At 33.7% G+C, this 23458-nt stretch overlaps 1 protein-coding gene across 3 annotated transcripts in view; it reads left to right on the forward strand.

Annotated features, from left to right (window-relative positions):
- The window catches only part of BRINP3 (BMP/retinoic acid inducible neural specific 3), a gene marked incomplete at both ends in the record, with an annotated part of 396299 nt that overhangs the window by 300025 nt on the left and 72816 nt on the right, over positions 1-23458 (forward strand). For all 3 annotated transcript variants that reach the window (XM_082672168.1, XM_082672169.1, XM_082672170.1), the window contains one exon: positions 5947-6169. In XM_082672168.1, coding sequence (XP_082528294.1) covers positions 5947-6169 — 223 coding nt within the window. The remainder of the gene's footprint in view (positions 1-5946; positions 6170-23458) is intronic.

The following is a 23458-nucleotide window of genomic DNA, read 5'->3' on the forward strand; positions in this document are numbered from 1 at the left end:
GCTCTGTTTGGGTAAGTTCTCAAACATTTGAAGAGGGGTTCGTAAACAGGGCAATCCAATGAAGGACAGATTCATTGTCTTGCTGTATTGAAGTATTTTAATATAAAAATATGATGTATCTTTCAGAGAAAAAGAAAATGGTCAGGGAAAGCACAACTTATTTCTAGGCAGCTACTAAAGAATTAGGTTCAACTTCTGATTTATGCCCGCTTGAACCCCTTTGTAGCCTCAGAAAATTGGCCAGTTCACAAACTATTAAACAGGCTTGCCGTTTATGCAGCATTATGGTATTTTGTCAGTTTCAACGTAAACTCTATACCCGTGTCTTATAGAACGGTTTGAATAGACTTGCATTGATACGTGACCACTCAAAGTCGTCTCAGTGATTTACTGTAGAAGTTGACAAAATTCTAAACTGGTACAAGTGATTCAAATAGTCCCTGAGAAATGTTTGGAGGAAATAAAATACTTTGTAAAAGTTAAAAATCAACCAGTTCTAGTCAGGATTATGGAATGGGTCAAAATTTGACTGTTCATTGTACTCCGTCAAAGGTTAGATTGTCATTTCAGCCATTGGTAACTTCTGCCATTCAGGACACCCATTACCTAAATTTTCTCTGTCTTGACTTTTTTTCCCCATCAGCCCTTCTTCCTACGCACTTTTGCATTTGTTTCTCAGTTTTGTGTCTTAAGGCTTGCATTTCTGGAGCATCAAGGTTCACAACTTATTTGCTAGGCAAATCTTTGTCCTTGAAAATCAGAGGAAGATAGAAGAATCCATACTATCTTCTAGGAAACTGTGATTCTCAAGAAACAAGAAACAGCTTTATTTGAAGGGATTCTGGTTGAGCAATAACTTTGAGGTCCGGTGGTAGGTAGTTTGATATTTATTTGTCAGCATTGGAGATAGTACTCCGTATAGGTATAAACCTACTGAAAGCTAAACAAACTGATAAACAAAAATCCATCCATAGAAACAGACTATATTTGCTATGTGTTCATGTATAGATAAGGCCTCGGTACTGCATTCAGTATAAGGAGATAATGTTTGCTTTTTTAACTTACAGATTACAGAAAATTTATGTTACTAGAATATGTTATTAACGTGTATTATTTCAAAAAATCCTGTGTTTACAAACATAATCAGGAGAGAGGAGTTTGAAGAAACTAGACCAGTAGTATCACAAAATGAGAAACGATTATCCTTCCTGCTTAAAAACAAATGTTTGCATGGATTCTTCTTATATATTTGACACACATTTTTTTTTTTGCCTATTACATCCTTTCATTTAAAGATTGCTCTGTGTCCATGTTCTTTACATACTTTGCTATATACTGTACAATATTTTGTTATTGTAGTAAGAGTATTGCTATGCTTTCATAATACTTGAAATTATTATCCATATTGCATTGTCATTTCTACTAAAAAGATACTTTGAGTGTACCACTATGTTAATTGATACAGGAAAAAAAACATGGAATGTGAGCCAGTACACTTTTACTTTTATATTAGCAAGTCACTAAATAATAGCATTTTATGTAAATATATGAAACATAAGATATAAACATAGTGTACTGACAATTTAATAGTATTTTTTGGCTATGTTTTTTACTGATTCACAGTATTTATTTAAATTTTAGTAACATAACACATTCATATGAAATAATAAATACCATAAAAGCACAAGTTTCCTCCCTGAGTCCTCCCTACCCATAGTCCTACTTTCTAATGGAAACAGCTTCTGTTTTGGATATTTTGGTGGATTTATAACTCAAGAAATTGTCTCTAAATAATACAAAAGTATCTGATTACTTTCATACACTTTTGAGGAAGTAATTTATGTGCTCCCAAAGCTCTAGAAAATTTAGAATGCTTTAGAACACCTTTGAAAATATATTCCAAAGCAGTTCTGATCAGAGGTTCTGAATATGTGAAAATGCATTATCAATACATTGGTCAATGCTTTTCATGCTCATCAATAAAGGCAGAAACACAAATCAGGCTCTATGTATTATGGCTGGTTCTTTTACACCCTGAAAATGTTCCATTCTCCACTCTTACCTATTTAATTCAACTGTGAAGCATGAGAATAAAGTGCATAAATATATAAATACATAAAATCAATATACAAATGCAGTAGCATTAATAAAATATTTTTGCTGACATTGAAGTCATGAAACTAGAAATCGTCGGCATTCTACATACATAACAGCTCCAGTAAAGTTTACATGAAGGATTATTGGGGGGATTGAGTTAATATTTAAAGCACTTAAAATTGAGTTCCTACCAAAGTAAGAACTCGTGTTAACAGAGAGAGAGAGCGAATTAGTTTCAAAATTAGCTAATTAGATATCAAATGTTAACTAGAGTTTGCATTAGAGAGGGGAAAAACACCAACAAATCTTGCTCAGCTATTTTAGAAAAAAAACTCATTTTTAATGGAGGAATAGTTGTAATCTAGAGAATTAACATGGTGCCTGGCTAGTCTTCTATAATTTATTGGAAAGATGTCACCTACCCTAATTCTCTTCACCTCCACAGAATTCATTAATATCATACAACTACCTTCATATTATTTTTTGCTTCATGTGAATTAGTTTTGCGAAGACGACTGACTGTAAATTCCTTCCAACATACAGGATGTTTATTACCACTAGTATTATTGTTGTTGTTGTTTTGTTTCTCTATAGTCCTCAAAACTATGCTGAGCAAAAGTACTCAGTTCATACATACTTAGCAAACAGGGATTTCCAGATTAATCTCTCTCTAGTAATTCAGATATTGAATGTATTTCTCCTGGGCTATTTTTATATGACATTAATTTGTTTTCTTTTATAAATTTATCCCCCCAAAAAGTATGGCTAGTCATTGTTTACTTGCCATGTGAAAAGCAACAGCACTTTTATCTCCTACATGGGTTTGGAAATTATTGTAGGGTAAAGTGTTATCTGGTGTCCCCTAATCATTATTTTTTCTCTTTGTAGTTACATAAATCTCTAGATTTATATAATAATTCTAACGTATCATTCAAATTTCATTTTCATATTCTATAAATAAGAACTTTACTAATTGCCAAAAATAAAAGAAAAGATATCCACAGGAATATTTCTGGAGGTTCTATTGACTTCTAAGTAGAATGAATTTTAGATAAGATGTTATTATAACATTTAAAAATATTTAATATTATTTTTCATTAAAAAAATAAGATGAAAGGTTTATTCATATTCTCACTCATAGACTGAAACATCTATGTTTTGTACACAACAGGTGTCCAATAAATGTTTTGGGTGACTGTCAGTGGTGACTCTTAATGACTTCATAATGAAGTAATTATTCAAATGTCATATTAAAATTGTTTCTTAGAAATTACATAGTGCCAGTTTTCAGCGGACATACACTATTACATACACTTTGGTAAAATTAAATAAATTAACATATTCTTTAACGTGAATGAAATTTACTGATTTAGAAACTTTCATAATACTACTATAACAATGAAAATAACTAAAATATGCATACCCATGAAACAATAAAGGCTTATCAAAAGTGTTCAAGTAAAAGATGACAATGAAATGAATGATTAGTTTTCACAGTAGTGGCATCTGCTCTGTGAATAATCCAAGGAATGCTTTCCAGTTTCCATGCACGAACTCCTTTATTCAAAGGAGAGAGTTTCTCAAAAGAGACATATGGGACCAAACAAAATGTAGGGTACTGTGAAATTGGAATTTTAAAATGTATCTCTTATTTATACCCTGCTTACTTAAAAAAATGATTTGAAGCCCATCAAATGGATATATTCTCAAAAATCTTTCCCCATAGATTTTGCAATAAAATGTCCTATTTCTTCCTTTTGTTTTTTTTTCCTTGTTCTTCTGGTAAAGTCTATACCTTTAATGTCCAAAAGATGCCAGAACTTTGTATTTATTTCCTCTAGAAAAAATATCAACCCCAAAATTCATGAATATAATTTTCTGTTAATTGTTTAAAAGTTGCATTTTCCATCACTGATGAAATAGTTTGGATTTGATTATTGAAATAGTCCTGATTTATAAAACTATAAATTAGTTGCTTTAAATATGTATATGTATCAGTGTAGTTTATCTTTTCCCATGTTAATGGCATATTTTTTAAAATGTGGATGATAATTTGGAGGTTTTGAAACACTGCAATTGAGCCATTCTCTACTAATAAGGAATCGGTATTAACATACCTTGTCCAAGTTCAGTTAAACACTAATGCCTGTAACTGGCTATTTGAAAACAACTGTTTTTGAATTGGATATTTAAAACTAACAGTCATTTAAAACAACTGTAACACCATAGAATTTTAAAATAAAATGACATTATTATTATCCAAAACTTTCTATCTCATTTACAAAGGAGGAAATTAAGGCACAGAAAGACTGAGGTTTAATGCATGCAATATAACACTTTTATGGGTAGAATAGTAACTAAAATGTGGTTTGTATCACTTACTAAATAAAACATCTTCAGCCACTGAAAACATTTTCCAAATCTTGTCCTGTGCTGGAGTATATATGCTGAGGAAACCCAGCCACTCCAACATGGAACTGGGGGCAATGTGGTATGCTAAACACAATAAATCCTTTAAAGAAATACTAAAATAAATAAAAAGTTTATGTTTTGAGTCCATGATCATAATATTTAAGAAGAAAAGGAGAGATGGGGAGAAGGCTCTACTCTCTTTGTTTCTGTTTTTTTAAATATTTTTGTGGTAAAATGTATATAGCATAAAATTTGCCATTTTAAATGTACAATTTAGTGACATTAATTACACTCACAATGCTGTGCAACCATCACCACTACCTCTTTTCCAAAAAGTTCTTATCACCCCAAACAGAAATTCTATAGCTATTATGCAAAAACTTCCCATCTGCTCTTCCCCCATCCCCTGGTAAATTCTAATCTATTTTCTGTCTCAATGAACTTGAACATTCTAAATATTTTATATAAGTGGAATCATACAATACTTGTCCTTTGTTCTCAGGCTTATTTCACTTTTAGCATGATATTTTGAAGGTTCATCCATGTTGTAGCATGCATCAGAACTTCATTTTTATGGCTCAGTAATATTCTATTTTAGGTATATACCACACTTGGTAGAGCCATTCATCTATTGATGAATAGTTGGGTTGTTTCTATCTTTTGGCTCTTCTGTGTTGAGATAATTAATAGACCTTTTAGATGATTTTATTGTAGTGTCAACTTTTGTTCCTACTGTTAGTTACTTAGACATTTGAAAAGAAAATAATTTAGACATAATAATTATTGACACACACAAAAAGCCAATACTGGAGCTTTAAATTCTTTTTTATTTTTTTCTCTTAAGTATACAGTTAGGTTTTAAACGGTTGTTTTAACAAATTGAAATGTGGTCAGTTACTAAGGGAACAACCAGAGTACATCGTTGAATATTATATTTTACACTATAAAAGTTTCCTCTTTTTCCTTAAACAATATAATAATTTAGTAATGATAATATATATATATATACTGATTTAATGAAATTTTCTGAGAATATTTATTTAATGAACAATACTTGGAACAAATTATTAATACTGTTGCCAAAAATGAAAGCTAGATTAATGACCACTACCTATGGGAAAAACTTCAGTATCATCAAATTCAAATACCATCGAAAGGAGAATGTGGAAAAATTAAGTTCACCTTAAACTTTCTGCCCCCATTATTTGCTGTAGCACGATTCTTTTAATTATCTTTTTCTGTGAATGTTCTTTCTTGAGGGGAACAAAAAAAGAAAACAATCCTAAAGCATAAAAAAATTTCCTTCTTGCCATTAATTTGCTACACAGAAAATAATAGATTGTATTCTTTTTTAACATTAACATACTAAATGTGTTTTGGGGAAAAGGGAAAATAATTATTTTATTATTAAAGTGTTGAATTTTGACATTTTTTCAGATGAATTCAAGTTCTTTATGAAAAGGCTACCCATGAATTATTTCCTCAACACATCTACCATAATGCATTTGTGGACAATGGACTCTAATTTTCAGCGCCGCTATGAACAACTGGAGAACAGCATGAAGCAACTTTTCCTAAAGGCACAGAAAATTGTACACAAGCTCTTTAGCCTTAGCAAGAGATGTCATAAACAACCCCTCATCAGCTTGCCAAGACAAAGGTAAGACATGTAGCAATGTAGACAACTGAGGACAGCTCTATTGATTTTCTGAATGTAGATGTAGTAATATATATAACGCAATGTTATTTATATTATTAGAGATAATCAGAAAACAACATGTAGTCTTAAGTCTCATAATAATTAATTGTAGTTATTTTCCAAAGTAATAGTACAATGAGAGCACATACACTATTTTCTTTTTTTTAACTTTTCTTTTACTATCAGAATCAATAAATTTTTCTAACTTGTTGCGCATGGTAGTCAACTGATAATTGTATCACAGTGAACATAAAAACACAAAGACTTACAGTTACATTGTAAGCCTAGGAACTAAGCAGGAATAAAAAGTGAAATTTCTTAAGATTTTCAAATAAAAGAATTTTAATTTTTAAATTCTTTAAAAGAATTTTAATTTTTTCTTTGTGTTTTCTTTGTGTTCAGAAAACCATAAAACTCATTCTACATGACTCTATGAAAATTGATGGGAAAGTTTCAAACAATTTTTATGAATGTTGACAGACTATTAAAATATTTGTGCCTGAACTGATCTAGGGAAGCACGAGTTTTAGATTTGCTAGTTTAAGATGTGTTGACCAGTCAGTACAATAAAAATTTGCATGTATTTAGTAGAAGTCAGGTTGAAAATACATAAAATGAAAAGCTAAGGACAAATTTAGGACAAAATCATAAGAAAGTATGCATTAGTACCAGTATCTCTATTATAAAATACTTGAAGTTTGACCTGATGCTTAAATCATTAAGAAATCTGTAATTACAGATTTCTTTCACACAAAAAAAAAACCAAACAACTGAGTCTACACATTTTTAAAATTCGATTTCAAAATAAATTATTGGAATTTTTTTACAAGTCATTGCATTTTAGCATATTCAAATTTATGCAACCATCACCACAATCTAAACTGAGAACATTGCCACTGTCCCCAAAAAACCTCAGTCTGTCCCCATACTCCACACCCATCCCTGCTATTTGTCTCTATAGATTTGTCTAATCTACTAACTGTCCTCATAGATTTGCCTATTTTGGACATTTCATACCATATGTGGTCTTTTGTTACTGGCTTCTTTCACTTAGCATAGTGCTTTCTGGTTCACCTATGTTGTAGCATGTATCAGTAGTATGTGTATATCACATTTTACTTATCAGTTAATCGTTTGATGGACACAGGTTGTTTCCACTTTTTGGCTAATATAAATAATGTGCTGTCAACATTCATGTGCTTTTTTTTAAATGTGGACATACGTTTTCAATTTTCTTGGATATGTATCTATGAGCAGAATTGACTATTCAGAAGATAATCCTATATTTAACATTTTGAGGACCTGCCAAACTGTTTTCCAAAATGGCCGTACTATTTTATATTTCCACCAACCATGAGTGACAGCTCCCATGACTCCATATTCTCACCAACACTTTTTTCTTTTTTTTTGCGGTACGCGGGCCTCTCACTGCTGTGGCCTCTCCCGCTGCGGAGCACAGGCTCCGGACACGCAGGCTCAGTGGCCATGGCTCACGGGCCCAGCCGCTCCGCGGCATGTGGGATGTTCCCGGACTGGGGCACGAACCCGTGTCCCCTGCATTGGCAGGCGAACTCTCAACCACTGTGCCACCAGGGAAACCCACCAACAGTTTTTATTATCTGACCTTTTGATTATAGTCATCCAAGTGGATGTGAAGTGGCATCTTCCTGTGATTTTAATTTATATCTCTCCAGCGACTAAAGATGTTAAACATCTTTTCATGTGTTTATTGCCCATTGTGTATATTCTTTGGAGAGATATCTATTTGAATTTTCTTCACTCATTTTTTGTTTGTTTTTTATTTGCATTAAGTTGTAAGTTATGTATTTTGATGCCAGTTCCTTATCAGTAGTATGATATATAAATATCTCCTTCCAGTCTTTTCACTTTCTTATCCATCTCTTCTCCCCACCTGTCTGTCTGTCTAGTCAGTCTAGCCCAAAAGTTTGTCAATTTTGTTTCTTTTCAAAACATTAACTTTTAGTTTTCTTTATATTCTCTATTATTTTTCTCCTTTTTATTTGATTTTTCCACTGTGATTATTATTATTTCTTTTCTTCTATTTGCTTTGTGTGTACTGTAATTTTCTTTTTCTAGTTTCATAGAGAGAAAAGGTGGGTTATGGACTTGAGAGCTTTCATTTTTTTTTTAATATAGGCTTTCACTGCTATAAATTTCTCTGCAAGCACTGGTATTAAGATTTGTTATTTTATGCATCCTGTAAGTTTTCTTATTCCTTCCATGCATAGGATATTTTTTATATATCTGCCTGCATACTTCAAGGAAATATTCCTTAACAGAGAATTATGGCTGGAGAAAGACACTGTTACTTTATGCTCTGTGTGGGTTAAATAGAGTTTGTAAACCACTGAAATAGATGGTTCTACCCTCAAACGTAATAGGAAATACAATAGAATGGGATGGAAGCAAATTGATGAGTTTGCTTATAAACTTGTTGACTTTAAGTGTTCTTTCAATCACATTCAACTGGAGCTGGATATGTATGTCTGAAGCTCAGGGGAGATTTGAGAGAGTAAGATGGCAAACATCAGTGCACGTGAAACCATAAGATCTGAATGTAATACCGTGGGAAATATGTAGACAGAATCTGAGGATACGTTTAAGGAATGAGTGGAGAAATGGAAACTGAAACTGAAACAAATAGTGGGGTAAAATATATCAAAAGAGACATTAATTTCTATTAAAATAAAAATTAAATATTCAAATATGTCATTAGAGTGCAAGATTTTTAAGAAAAATATGAAATAATTCAAGTTGGATATTACAGAATAAATAAATAGGCAGCATAAAATAAAGATGCATTATTTGGAACAAAATTCAGTAAATGATAGAAATAAATATTTGTTTTCCAAAACTTTTGAACTAAATAAATCAAAGATCGCCAAAGGGGCTTCCCTGGTGGCGCAGTGGTTGAGGGTCCGCTTGCCGATGCAGGGGACGCGGGTTCGTGCCCCGGTCCGGGAGGATCCCCGCGTGCCGTGGGGCGGCTGGACCCGTGGGCCGTGGCCGCTGGGCTTGCGCGTCCGGAGCCTGTGCTCCGCAACGTGGGAGGCCGCAGCGGTGAGAGGCCCGCGTATCACAAAAAAAAAAAAAAAAAAAAAAGATCGCCAAAGGCTTTTCTTGACTTTCTTTTTTAAATTTAGCTTAATTACTATGTTGGTTATTACTCATCACACACAGTAAAAAAAAATACAGACTTCTTGCTAGATGAAAGATTTTTATTGAATTTGGATTTTTTTCCCCAGAACGTTTACAGGAATGTGAGGTTTTTGTTTCTGTTTTGCTTTTTATTTTTCCCATTTTAATAGAATAATATAAAATTACATTAGGACAACAAAAAGATATGTACTAGAGTTTGTTAGTAGAATACAGTGGAAAAGAGGCTGGAAATTTGTAGGGTGTGTTTTCAGAAAGTTTTGAAAGAGAAAGTGGGTAAGCAATATCAGTGACTCACTTCTAGCAGAAATTCTGGTTTTTTACCCTGTCTTTATAGAATTTTTTCAGCTATTCTCTTGAATTCATCTAACCCTAAGAACTGGTTTTCAATATCTGATATTTTAAAGTCTGGAAAAATAAACAAAAACAAACTAAAATGAAACCTGCAAAGTACGCCTCCATTAACATTGTTTCTTAACACTTCCTGTATAATGCGGGTCAGTTGAAGTTTTTCTTTATAATGTACAGTGTAATTCTTTCTTTCTGGTAAAGCGTGTGGCCCTCTATCCAAATAGCAAGTCTGCACTGCTACCACTATCCCTCTCATGAATTCGCGTGACATCGAAATCCTTTTTCTTACCGAAGTAAATTCCAAAGCCTGTGATAATCTTGTTTCTTTGAGGTAGTCAACTTTTGTTGCTATTCTAAAATTTTTGAGATAAGTAAAAATGACATATTCATTTCATTAGAGAAAAATATTTGTAACAATTATTGAGAAGTAATTAGGTAGTGTTCCTATAAAGTGCCTCAACTATACTATTTTGTGCTGTCATGTCTTATTCACAGAGCAGCCAAGAGTCCATAGAAATATTACATTTAAAGGTCTGTTGGTAAAGGCTTAACAACAAACTCTTTAGGGGAGAAAAACACCTGACTTATAGAATTTACTAGTTTTTGTAGTATAAATATTTCCACCATGGTCAATTTCAAGCTAGCAATGTGCTGTCACGGCACGTGGAGTTGGGCAGGTCTGCACAGTTGGTTCTCCTGAGGCAGTGCATGTGGCTGCAGTAAACCACTAAAAATTTATTAAAACATTTTTACAAAGTTATCTCTTCTTCCTTAACAATGGAAAGTGAGATAGGATGAAATCACTTCTCTAACGTCACAAAGAAGAATGAGTTTAGGTCTATTTCATTCTTTATCTGAGAGCTATGTCATGTACTTCTTATATATGCTCTATGACAGGAGTTAGAAATTGGCATATAGGCCAAATCCAGCCCTCACCAGTTTTTGTATCAGCCTGTGAGGCAAGGATGTTTTTTTATATTTTAAATTGTTGAAAAAAATCAAAAGGAGAATAATATTTTTGATTGATGAAGATGTATGGAATTCATATTAAAATGTGCATAAATGAAATAGCCATGCTTATATATTTACATATTGTCTGTGGCCACTTTCACACCCTAATGGCAGTTAGTTGCCACAGACAGCACGGTCCTGAAACGCTACAATATTTGTTACCTGACTCCAACAGAAAAATTTTGTCAACCTGTGCTCTAATATAATATATATTCTCTGTCTTTAAAAATGTTATCAAGTGTTTTAAAGGTATTTAACTTGTATATCGTTGAAATGTTTTATATTATAAATACACTTTATGTTAAAGAAAGAATATTATTACTTTAGTCTCCATCATATGGAAACCTTATACAACCAGACTGAATCCTGAATCCCGAGTATTTGTGGAGTAATACTATCTTACTAATAATAACATATATAATTATATATATATAAATACATATACTTGTGCATACATTATATTATATATTATATGCATACATTATATATAGATCTATACATTATATATAAACTTTAATATATAATATATATCAATACATATATATGCATATGTATATGTACTTTAACATAACAACCATAGGAATAGTCTAAAACCCTATATATCAAAATGATTTTAGTTGAAGTGCCATTTCAAGCTGATCTCCAAATGCAGATTTGCATTATTTCATGGAGTCAGACAAATTTCCCATCTCTCTCCTCACGATCTCCTCCAATTCTAGTCCAATTCAAAATGATACTATGATCATGAACTAAGAGGAAGAACAAAGAAAATGAACACTTGAGGAGAAGGAAGTTGAAAGACTGAACAGTATCTGTGGGTAGGGGAGGATAAAGTCTGGGAATGCTGAAATAAACTATGGGAATAATTAACATGTTTGGGAAGGATTGCCCTGCCCACTGGAACTCTGAAAACATGAGATGCAGGCAGAATTTTAAGACATCTGAATGCTTAGTTATCTGCTAGAGCTCCTAGAGTCAACTCTCACATTCACAGACAGCAAGTGCTCAATACATATTTGATGAGTGCTCTGTGATATTTTTCTTAATACTTTAGTTCAACCTCTGAACACACACAGCAATGAATTATTACTTTATGTAAAATGTTTTCCACTCTACATAAATTGGATCATCTGTTACAATATGCATATCATGTTCTATTTTTTTTTTTTTTTTTTTTTTTTTGCGGTACGCGGGCCTCTTACTGTTGTGGCCTCTCCCGTTGCGGAGCACAGGCTCCGGACGCGCCGGCTCAGCGGCCATGGCTCACGGGGCTCAGCTGCTCCATGGAGAACCAGGGACCAGGGCACGAACCCGCGCCCCCTGCATCGGCAGGCGGACTCTTAACCACTGCGCCACCAGGGAAGCCCCATGTTCTATTTTGTTTCTCCATTAAGTATGTGAATGCCCTTCCCCATTCCTTCAAATGGACCTGAGACAGTGTCTTTGTCTCTTCAGGCTGCTCTTCACAAAAAATGCCACAGACTGGGTGGCTCACAAACAACAGTTCACAATTCTGAAGATTCAAGTCCAAGATCTAGGTGCCATCGTGGTGGGGTTCTGGTGAAGAACACTAATCTCATTCAAGAGGGCTCCATCCTCATGACCTAAGCACCTCCCAAAGACCCCACCTCCTAATAGCATCATCTTTGGGGGTTAGGATTCCAATACATAAATTTTGGGGGGACACAGTATTCATATCGTAGCAGACAGGGTTGGTCTCTATTAGTAAGACCTTGCGATGTGAGGGTGAGAAGACTAGCCAGCCATTTCTTTTGTGCAGGCATCCTGTCCATGGTGGATGACAATGAAGCTGGCATGTAGACCCAATATGAGACAGAGAATTCAGGTATCATTCAAACCTCTGCTTTCATTTGACTTCTAGATCCAGTGTACTTCTCTTTCTGAGGTTTTGTTATTCAACTTTTCCTTCTCTAACTCAGACATGACCTTTTTGTCCCATATGCATCATCAAGCAGTTACCACTCTATTATGCATACAAGAAAAATAGATATTTTAACATTTTCATGGGGAGAAATCTTTGCGAATGATGTTTCCCAATATCTGACATACAGGAATGATGTATAAAAATCCTTTTAAATCATATTTTTCCCTTAGTTCTTTTTCATCCCTTTTCAGCCTATTTTCTTTCTTCCTGTCCTCCTTTGCTGAATATCCAAACATTTTCCCTCTTTATTGACCCTCATTCTCTTCAATATGTCCCCTCTTTACTGAAACCTTTCTATAAACTTTTTTATTTCAGATGATTTAGTGCTCCTGGAATCCCAATTTACAATTTCTCACTAATCTTCTGCAAAATAGTGCCTCTTCACCTTAGTTAAACTTTCCTTTTTAATACATTCAAACACATGAGATACTGCATCTGATTATCTTTCCAATAAATTAGTTAATTGGAGTTGGTTTCCTTCACTTATAAAATCTAACGTATAAATAGATATCAATCTAGATGATATGAAAAAGCTAATAAAAATCTGTTTCCATTTTGAATATGTCCTGGAAGCAGTAATAATGAAGTATGAACATGTGATTTTCCTGTGGTAATAAATATCCTCAACATGGCATAAAACTTACTTGAGACAGAGGAGGACTCTCAAAGTCTAGTACAGTAAATATGTTTGCTTTTTTCTTTGTTTTGATAGTTAATTTTATCAAAGTCTGTGTATTATTAGTGTAAATATAATCATCAAATTCACCATTATTACACAATGTTGAGAGAGGCAATTTGGGAGACTATTGGCCTGGGAATGCAAACAATGAAAAAGCGTAAGTTGTTGCCAAGTCTTAATGTACATTATATAAACTAATAAAGAACTATAAATACATAACATTAGGGCTTCCCTGGTGGCGCAGTGGTTGAGAGTCTGCCAGCCGATGCAGGGGACACGGGTTCGTGCCCCGGTCCGGGAAGATCCCACATGCCACAGAGCCATGGCCGCTGAGCCTGCGCGTCCGGAGCCTGTGCTCCGCAACGGGAGAGGCCACAACAGTGAGAGGCCCGCGTACCGCAAAAAAAAAAAAAAAAAATACATAACATTAAAAGCAACAATATAAGGTAAATATAGCTGTTAAACATTGGAAAAAATCACATTTTATTTGGTACATGAACAAAATCGAAATCTGTGAAGATAAATTATAACTTCCTAATTTATAAACAATAGAAATACAGAAATGAGAAGAATTTTAAGTCATTATCAGGATATTTTTAAGTAGTTTTGAGTATTCAAAAAAGTGACCAGGGTTTATAATTCTTATCTTGTATTTATAAAATATATAATCTCGGCAAACAAAAAATATTAATTTTTTTGTTTCTTTAATAATGAACAGAAATAAACTTTGGTTATATTATATGCGATATTACAGTATTTATTCCTAGAAAGAATGGATTAAACATGCTTTAAAGAGGCATTTATACATAAGAAGCATTTTTTAGGCTACTGCTAGCTTGAGCAAGAATAATGATAGGGTTATAGATACTATTCCCTTAACAAAAAAAAGGAAAGTTTGGGGTGAAGGTGTATTTCAACTCTCCCATTTTAATGACCTTAAATTTCATTCTTTAAGAGTCACTCTACAAAGTGAGTTCAGTGTAGTTTTTTCCTGTTATTTTAGCGGCAAATCTTCTAGCTGAAATTCTCTATGATGACCTTGACCAGAAGTTATCAACTGTTTGGTCTCAGGACCTTTTCAAACACATAAAAATTATTGAGAAACCCAAAGAGCTTTTGTGTATGGAAGCTGTAAATCTATCTATGTATGTATGTACATGGAAGTCTATATTTACCATAGTAAAAATTAAAACTAAGAACTTTTAAAATATGTACTTATTAATACAATTTAAAGAACAATAAGCAAGCTCATTACATATTAACATATAGGACATTTAAACTTTAATGATTTTTGCACATTTCCTTAATATTTGGCTTAAGATAATTGAATTTGCATTGCTGTTTCTGCATGTAATCTGTTGCAAACTGTAGTTTTGTAGCTTCACACAGTTTTACTGGAGAAATGAGAATTGCAGTGCCCTTTTTGAATAATTGTGGATATTATTCTTAGATACTACACCAAAATTCAACAAGTGGGAGATTCTTATAAGTCAGTTGTAATACAGAATCTAAAACCCTGCAATGAACATATTAAAATCTATTACATTAAATTATTTAGTCTGATTTGTACCTCAGATGGATCTTCTACCCATGCATAGAAAATCATGTTAGTCATTTGAAAAATACTGGCTCACTCAACTATGAAGATCTCCTAAATGTTGATGCATATCATTATATAATAACAAAAAAAACACCTCATTCCTTAATATCATCATTGGATTCATAAGAAAAGTCTTTATATATTGGGAAGCTGTTAGTCTCTTAGTGGCAGATACAAGTTTTCCAAATTTCTAATTTTCACTTGAAAGCTAGAATTTTAATATTGCCCTTAAATATATCAGTTTGTCATGAAGTGAGAGATTTATTTGTTTTCAGTTTTGATAACAGATCTGCCAAATATCCAAGTCTGAATAACCAGAGTTGGTCTGTCATCATACTCTCAAGTCAAAATAGTTGCCAGAAAAACATTGGTTACCTCAGGTTGCAACTGAGACAACTGCACGAGTGCTGTTGCTCAAGGCAACCACTGTAGTTCAGTGTGCAGCACAACTGCACTATTCATGTGCCCATTTGGTTTTGACATGACTTGTACTGAAAATTGAGATATAATAAACTTGTTTTTACTGCCTCACCAGGAACATTTTAAAACCAAATATACTTTCTTTTTGTCCTACAAGCGTGTAGCCAAAAAGAATATATATCTACTAAGTACATTCTTGATTTGTGATAAGTTTCTTGCAGTAGCTTACCCACCATTGTTTTTGACACCATCAATGCAAAAGTCAACAGAATGCAAAAAAAAAATAACATCTTGGTATTTCTGTGCAAATACTTCTTTTCACTTTGTACACACCTTACAGGATCTTACTTTGCTTTCCCACTTCCCACTCACCCACACCAAAGGGCTAGTGGACCACTCTTTGAGAAAGCCACTCTAGGTCAATTTCAACTCCTTATAATGTTACTGAACCAAACTTGGATCTGCTCTCCAATATGCAATAGAGCCAATCTACTGACACAGGGTAGTGGTGAAAGAAAGGGCAGCGTTTATTGCAGGGCCAATCAAGGAGAACAGGCGCTCGTGCGCAAAAGACCTGAACTTCCCAATGGCTTTCAGAGAAGAGGTTTTAAAGGCAGTGTGAGGGAGGGAGGGGGCTGCAGGGTGCGTGATCAGCTCGTGCACAATTCTATGCTTGGTTGGCATCAAAGTGAAGTTTCATCATCAACCTTCTGGTTTCAACCAGCCTAGGGTCTATGTTTCGCAGTCAGCAGTTTTCATCTCGTGGGGTTCTGCTTCCTATAAAAACAACTTAGGAATGTGTGTCAGGCCTTTATCTGTATCTTTCAGGGAACTGGGAGTTCAGTGATTCTGCTCTGTGGTGGATTTATAGTCTAGATTGTTAGAAGTTTCCTGGCTCAACAGCTATTCCTTGTTTCTACATCTTCACATTTCCCAATCATTAACTTTTGAGGCAGCCTTTAGAGACTCAAGGGAGGCCTGGGAGACTAAAGCAAAAATCTTTCACTTCAAAGGGTAGGGACACAGGAGCTTGTATATGGTTTCATAAGGACCTAATAGACCTGGAAGACAAATTGTGGGGCTATCATAGAGGTTACATCCCTTCTTCCTTTAATTCTCTTTCTTTCATAATGCAACCCCTGGTTTTAGCAAAGCACATGCTGTACCACCCCTCTCAGTCTCCCTTGAACCCAGGATGGATACCGAATGGATGTAAGTGGAAGGAATGCATGAAACTTCTGAATTGGATCCTTAAAAAAAGAAGAATGCATGCCATCTACACTCTCATCTTCTCCCTGGCTAAAATGCAAATGTGATGGCTAGAACTAAACATTATGACGTGAAAAAACATATTAAGATATGTAAAGCCTGATCTCTTTGAAATTAGCATATCAGTCCTTGATTGTTTATGTTTGCACTCTTATTTGAGAGAGGATGAAATTGCAGTTTTTCTGAGCCAATATTATTTGGCTTATGTTACTAGCCAAACTTGCATCCCAACTAATAAAAGTACCTTACTGTATGGCCTCCAAAATCCTTTAATATTGCAGAATTTGTGATTTAATTAAAAATAGCACTTATATATTAATACAAGTGAATATGCTGAGAGCAATTTTATATGAAACTGTATGGAAAAGTCAGCATATTAATTTTCCTTATATTTCTATATTACAAAGTAATTTTTTATTATTTTTTGTGTTTCAACCACTCCAATGACTCACAGGCATATGCTAGGTAATAATGAATCAGTAAATTTAAAAAGTTTAATATAATATTTAGATATCTTCAATGTGTTATTGAGAAATGTAAAAAATAGAGGAACTATAAAGTACCCAGCACATGGAAGGTGCTTAAATAATTATTATTTAATATTTACAAAGTAAAAAACATCATATTTTTAATCTACAGGTCAATTCTAATGTAGTGAATTTTCTGCAAAATGTGTTTTCATGTGTTTCATAGTCAAAATAAAATTTGTCATAAGGATAATGGCATAAATGCTATAAGAAACACATTGTTCTTTGTACAGGATAACTCATATGTGACTGGATTCTTATTCAAGGGAGCCAGAGAGATGAATTCAAGGAGAGAAAAAAAAGAAAAAAAAATAGTTGGTATGCTCCAATCTCCTGGGTACTGGGCCACTTCCAAACAAATTTCACAATAGGCAGATTTGTTCTTTCTATCATGCTATTTCCTTTCACCTAACTCTTGGAGTGACCTGTGTTTCAGTTCTCATGGCTCTAAAATGTCCTTATCTTGTAACTGTAATGTTTCTATTTGACCTTCAGCCCAGAGCTCATTTCATGATTTTTTGGTTTATTAGATCTTGCTAGATGTTAGTTGAAAATAATTCTTCTAAAGCAAATTCATACTTATGTATAAAAAGCTATTTGTGATTTTTTAAATCAATTATATACTAGTCATAGAAGTCTTCAGCCTTAGGCAGAGTAAAAAAATAATATTAAAACAAAATAAAAACCTGTGGGATTATTGTGTTGTGCTTGCCCTTCTTTTTTTTTTTTTTTTTTTTCCTCTTGGATAAAAGATTATGTGGAGCAATCAGAGGGCTTGTCACCTTGAAATTTTGCCTAGAGAATGCTGTCTACAACCCACAGTCTATACAGGAAAGTGATCCAAATTCTTTTTAGACAGTTGCTTTCAATAATATTAACAGAATCAAAAGGCTCTGCTCCTTTTGGAAATTCTGTGGACTTACGTGTATGTGTTTATTTGTATGTGTGTGAGAATAGTGCAAAATGACAGGTCATCAGTTCATTATACGTTTTAAGTAAAAATCTTATAATGTTGTCTTATCCTTCTTTTAAATTTGTTTATTCTCTGACCTGAGGAAAAGAAAGCCAAAAGACAAGGGAAATAGTCTTGAGTATACAGATATTCCAAATAAGAGAGATTTGTTCCTTTTTGTTTTCATGTGGTTTACTGTGCAGATGTCATTTCAATACCTCCTACTCCATCTTCATGGCATTAAAACAGTCTTCCAAGAAAGATTGCATGTCACTCCCAAGTACTTTTCCCCCTGTAACTCAGTGGGGTTGCTGGCTTAAATAGTCAGATTTGAGAACAGTAACAATTTGGACGGCTCCAGAGAACTACCATGACACTTCAGTTAACTTTCTTGAAAGGAAAATCCTATTCATAGAATCTTGGAAATAAAGTCCATAGTGTGCAAGATTAGGATGCCCATTTCCCAGGGCTATTTAGAGTGAGTACCACTTCGTTTAAACAATCAGAATCAGTTCCTTATTTGACATTGCCCACAGGTTCATGCCACAGAGGGTACTTGGAAGCCTCTGCTCTTGGAAGCCTTCATTTTCTCCTCACTAAGCAGCTGACGATAATCCTTCATTGTGTTCCACTAAAAACTTGCATTTTGTGAGATATTAATGTTTGTTTTCTAAAATAAATACATAACACATACTTTTTTTTAAAGAGCCATGGTCAAGCAAATTCGGAGACTGTAATTACTATAAATTTTGTTGGAAATCTACAATGTATATATGCATACAAGTGCTCTACAATGTCTTACAATTAGAAAAAAAAAAGTAGATTTGTTTAAACATCGATTTTTCCAGAACAAACTTTTTGCTTCCTAGAATACCTGTTACCTTCTCGAAGTATACACTTGGAAAACACTGTGCCACCATTTTTAATCCAAAATTTACAGCTTCTAGAATTGTCCGCAGTTATAATGCAATCACCTTGATAGCCATAAAATATTTGCAATTACCTTGAGCTGAAGATGATTTTAGAAGAGTTTTGTTTTCTTAGCTTCTTTTTTTTTTTTTTTTTTTTTTTTTTGCGGTACGCGGGCCTCTCACTGTTGTGGCCTCTCCCGTTGCGGACCACAGGCTCCGGACGCGCAGGCTCAGTGGCCATGGCTCACGGGCCCAGCCGCTCCACGGTATGTGGGATCTTCCCAGACCGGGGCACGAACCCGTGTCCCCTGCATCGGCAGGCGGACTCTCAACCACTGCGCCACCAGGGAAGCCCTTCTCAGCTTCTTAGATGATTTCTGAGTGCTAGGTACCAATGCTTGGCAAATAATTATTTTAATTACTTTCTCAGAAAGACTTGGAGGTTACACTACCTTATTTCTGTAACGGAATTACTTGATCTGGTACTACAAATTAAATGCTAATTTATTTACTAAAACACACATTTGTCACATTTCTTTTTTATAACCTTGAACTCTGTGACTTTCATCCCAATATTTTGCATGAGATGGAAGGTTACATTAAATAAAAACCTTCCTGTGATGATTAATTGGTACATGAAGTTACATCTCAGAGGAAAAAAAAATGTTATGGAGAACAAGGAAATAAACTGAATATTTGTTGACAGCATATTAACTATCAATTATTAACCATATATGGACCACAAAGTGAGAATCAATACAGATTTAAGGACACTAATGTCTCTCCAAATCTTACACTGTTATTGACAATAAAATTCTTAGAAGAGATACACATTCAATTTTTTAAAATATTTAAATCAGTGTTGAGGATCAGTCTCATTTCTACTTGAATCACTTCTAAACAATTTTACTTATTTTATGGAAGAAATGGGTATATGTTTACTTGCCAAAATAAATAGGAATCTGAACATCATCCACTACTGGGATGCTGTGGTGGCTTTATTATCTCAAATACGAAGCCCATCTTTTAAATCAGAATTATTATGTTATCCATGAAACTCTCCTCCTGAATATTCCCCCATTAAAATGTTGTAGCCAGAAGTAAACATAATGATGTAGGTGTGATCTGACTAACTTAGAGTAGAATAGAATTTCCGAACGTCTTATTCTGTAAAAAATATAATAGTATATGCATAAGAGAGGAATAACACTCAGTTTTCTCATATTATATGAAAGTTGGTTTTTATACAAATAATATTGGAGGCTTCAATGTGTGTAGATAAAATAGGTTATGTCAAAACTGTCACTCGTAAATGTATCAATAAGATAGTATTTGTCCTAAATTCTTTCCCATTAATTTGGTAACACCTTGTAGAGGCAGTGTGCAATCTTTAAACTTATAAACTTCATGCTGAGGACAAAAAACCAAACCAAAACAAAACAAAAATCAAATAGCTTTCCTTTCATCATTATTTTGTTCCATGTATTCCTCACATGTATATGTATGTATCTGTGTTTATGTATACACACACAGGTATGCATATATATAGCAAGTAATTGTAATGGTATATAACCAAAACCCGGAGTTCCTTTCCTTGAGCATTAAAGTAAGGTACTATTTTCTAAAAACAAATGGCTTTATGAATCAAGGATAGGAAAACTAAATATTATAAAGCTATATTACCAGCTTCAATCCCTTACACTGGAAAAGAAAACAAAAAATAAACAAATAAACAAAAACTTTGAATCACTTCATTTGAGCAGCCACTACAAGTTATGAAGTGAGTGAATAAACCTCAAAAATCAATGCCAGTTAAAATCAAAATCCCCTATCTCACAATTCAGATGCACTTCAGACAGCGACAAATAGAACAACACAAAAGAACGCTGATGTGACAAAAGAACACAGGAGAAAATGAAGATCAGTTTGTTGTGGTTGTTCTGTTAAACCCAGCAGGAAGACTTCATGTAGGTTTCTAAAAGGAAACAAAAAAGATCAAGTCCGAGGTAATATCTTTTATTGAGCTGAAGTAAAATTAGTTCATATAAGCTGTAAACAAATCTAAAAGCAAAATAGTAAGAATATAAAGGAAAGCTTACCAATTTTAATATATACATACACACATGTATATATATATATATCCTCATATTATGCTAAACACACACACACATACAAGTTGACAGTGTATTAAAAGCATAAGGAGGAAAATACATGACTATGAGCTAAATACATGACTTTTGTTTCATAACCTCATCAAAGTTCCTATTGAAATGAACAGAATATCACTACTTGAAGTTATGGAATCATTCAATTAATATGGAGAGATTTTTGAAAGATATACTGCAGGAAACAAATAGGAATGAGGTTAAAGCTGATCAATTCACAATATACCACATCCAAGCGAAAGAGTGACCTAAGTAGCAAACAAAGGAGACATAGCCTTTATTGCAGGGCCACAGAAATAGCATGATAAAGGGTGATGATTCCAGGGTTGACTTGCTATTGAGAGCTGTCATAATTAGCTAACATGTATTAAGCACAGATTCCTCGTCAAACTCTTTTAAGTGCTTTACCTGTTTTTGCTCATTTAATACAATGTTACAAGGTAGTTAATGTTATTACCCTAAAATTACAATTGAGTAAAACTGAAGTTTAGATAATCTAAACAATTTGCCTAAGATTGCTCAACTGGTATCAAAAAGATTACTCAACTAGTGATGGCAGAGTTAGGATCCAAACTCAGGCACTTTGGCTACAGAGCTTGGGTTCTTAATACCACCGCCATGGTATTTGGTGCTTCCCAAATTTGCCATGTTTGTTAAAAGAAGGCTCCCAGTTCCTGCTCATCCCTCATTGCTAAGGAATTTGAGAGGATATTAAATCCGTGCAGAAGCATAAAGTCATGAAATGGAATCCTCAGAAAATAAGAAAGGTTTTGAAGGATTAAAAAAAATATGATCATTAAATTGAAGACTAAAACAAAGGCAGCGGACTGTTAGAGAAAACTGAATTGCTTTATTAGAAGAAAATCTTAAGAAACTAATCCATAACAGCAAATAAAGAATGGAGAGATCTAATTTATGGAGGAAAAGAGAAAAGTACATGAAGAGCATGGAGAATGCATAATAGAATTTCCATAAGGAGAAAACTAATAGCTATTTGAGAAGAAAGAGAGAGAGCAAGCTTTTCTTGTAAGACCTGAATCTGGATGAGAAAAGGACAGAGCACCAAGCAAAATTTATAAAGAAGGATGGCGCTGTGTTGTGATTTCTGAGTTAACGTCAGTCATTTTTAGCTAGTCCATTTCAGTTCTTCTTAGTTCATCAAAGCATTTAAAGATGTGACACATTTTAAAAGCCAGCCTATCGTGTGCATGGACTCAAAAGAAAAGACAGAGGTGTGCACTCAGTCATCTTCATCTCACATGCTGTCTTCAAGGATGACCACCACGGCATCTGTCTGTCACAGATCAAGGCTTCTTCATCTCTGGATGGGATACCTGAAGGCAGACACAGCTAGTGACTCTTCCTGGATCAGTTTGGCTTCTTGAATTCCTAACATTCTTGCCCTAGAGAGAACCAGAGGAACAGAGCATCTTGACAGGATCCCATGTAGTTTATGCATATAAAGCCGAATGCAGCAAGCCAATCTGTAACCACGAGAGGGAAGCTGACTCCTAGCTTGTCTTCTTTTTCCAAGACTGTGACAGCAAAAGAGTTTTTATTTTTCTTCACTGAAAATGTAACTAAGTGTGCATGAAAAAATAATTTAATATACAGTGCTAAATACTAAAGTATGGAAGATCAATCAATGGTGTTTTGCGAGGAAAAATACTGACTCAAGAATTTTAGGCTTTGTCAAGTGATTTCCTATATAAGAGGAAAACAAAAAGACATTGCATTATGCAGTGCCTCAGATATTATAATCTCTAAATATTTCTTCTGAAAATATTACTTTTTAAGTCAAGATATTAATAGAATAATTAATTTTTAAAAGTACATAAACTTGTTCCTAAAAAAAATTATCCTTATTAGATATAATTATATAAAAATTATCCTTATTAGATATACTACCAAGAAAAGAATGTCTGCTATTGCTTTTATTACTTACTCTTGTTTAGGAACTTATGTTAGTAAAATAAAACTTAAATATGTAATTAACAAAAATAGAGATATTAGTATTTAAGAAGGTACGATTATTAGTTGTAGGTGGCATAATTATTTATCTGGAAAGCCTCCAGAGAATCAATTAGAGCAGAAAACAAAACAAAACCTAAACAACCTTAAACAAATTAGTTACAAAATAAGAAAATAAAAAAATCAGTAGCCTACTAAATGAGCAAAAACAGTGACAAAATATAATAGAAAAGAAGACTACATTCACAAGAATGTCAAAGTATATAATATAA

The sequence above is a fragment of the Grampus griseus genome (genome assembly GCF_964374135.1).
Source record: "Grampus griseus genome assembly, chromosome: 1".
Classification (NCBI taxonomy): Eukaryota; Metazoa; Chordata; class Mammalia; order Artiodactyla; family Delphinidae; genus Grampus; species Grampus griseus.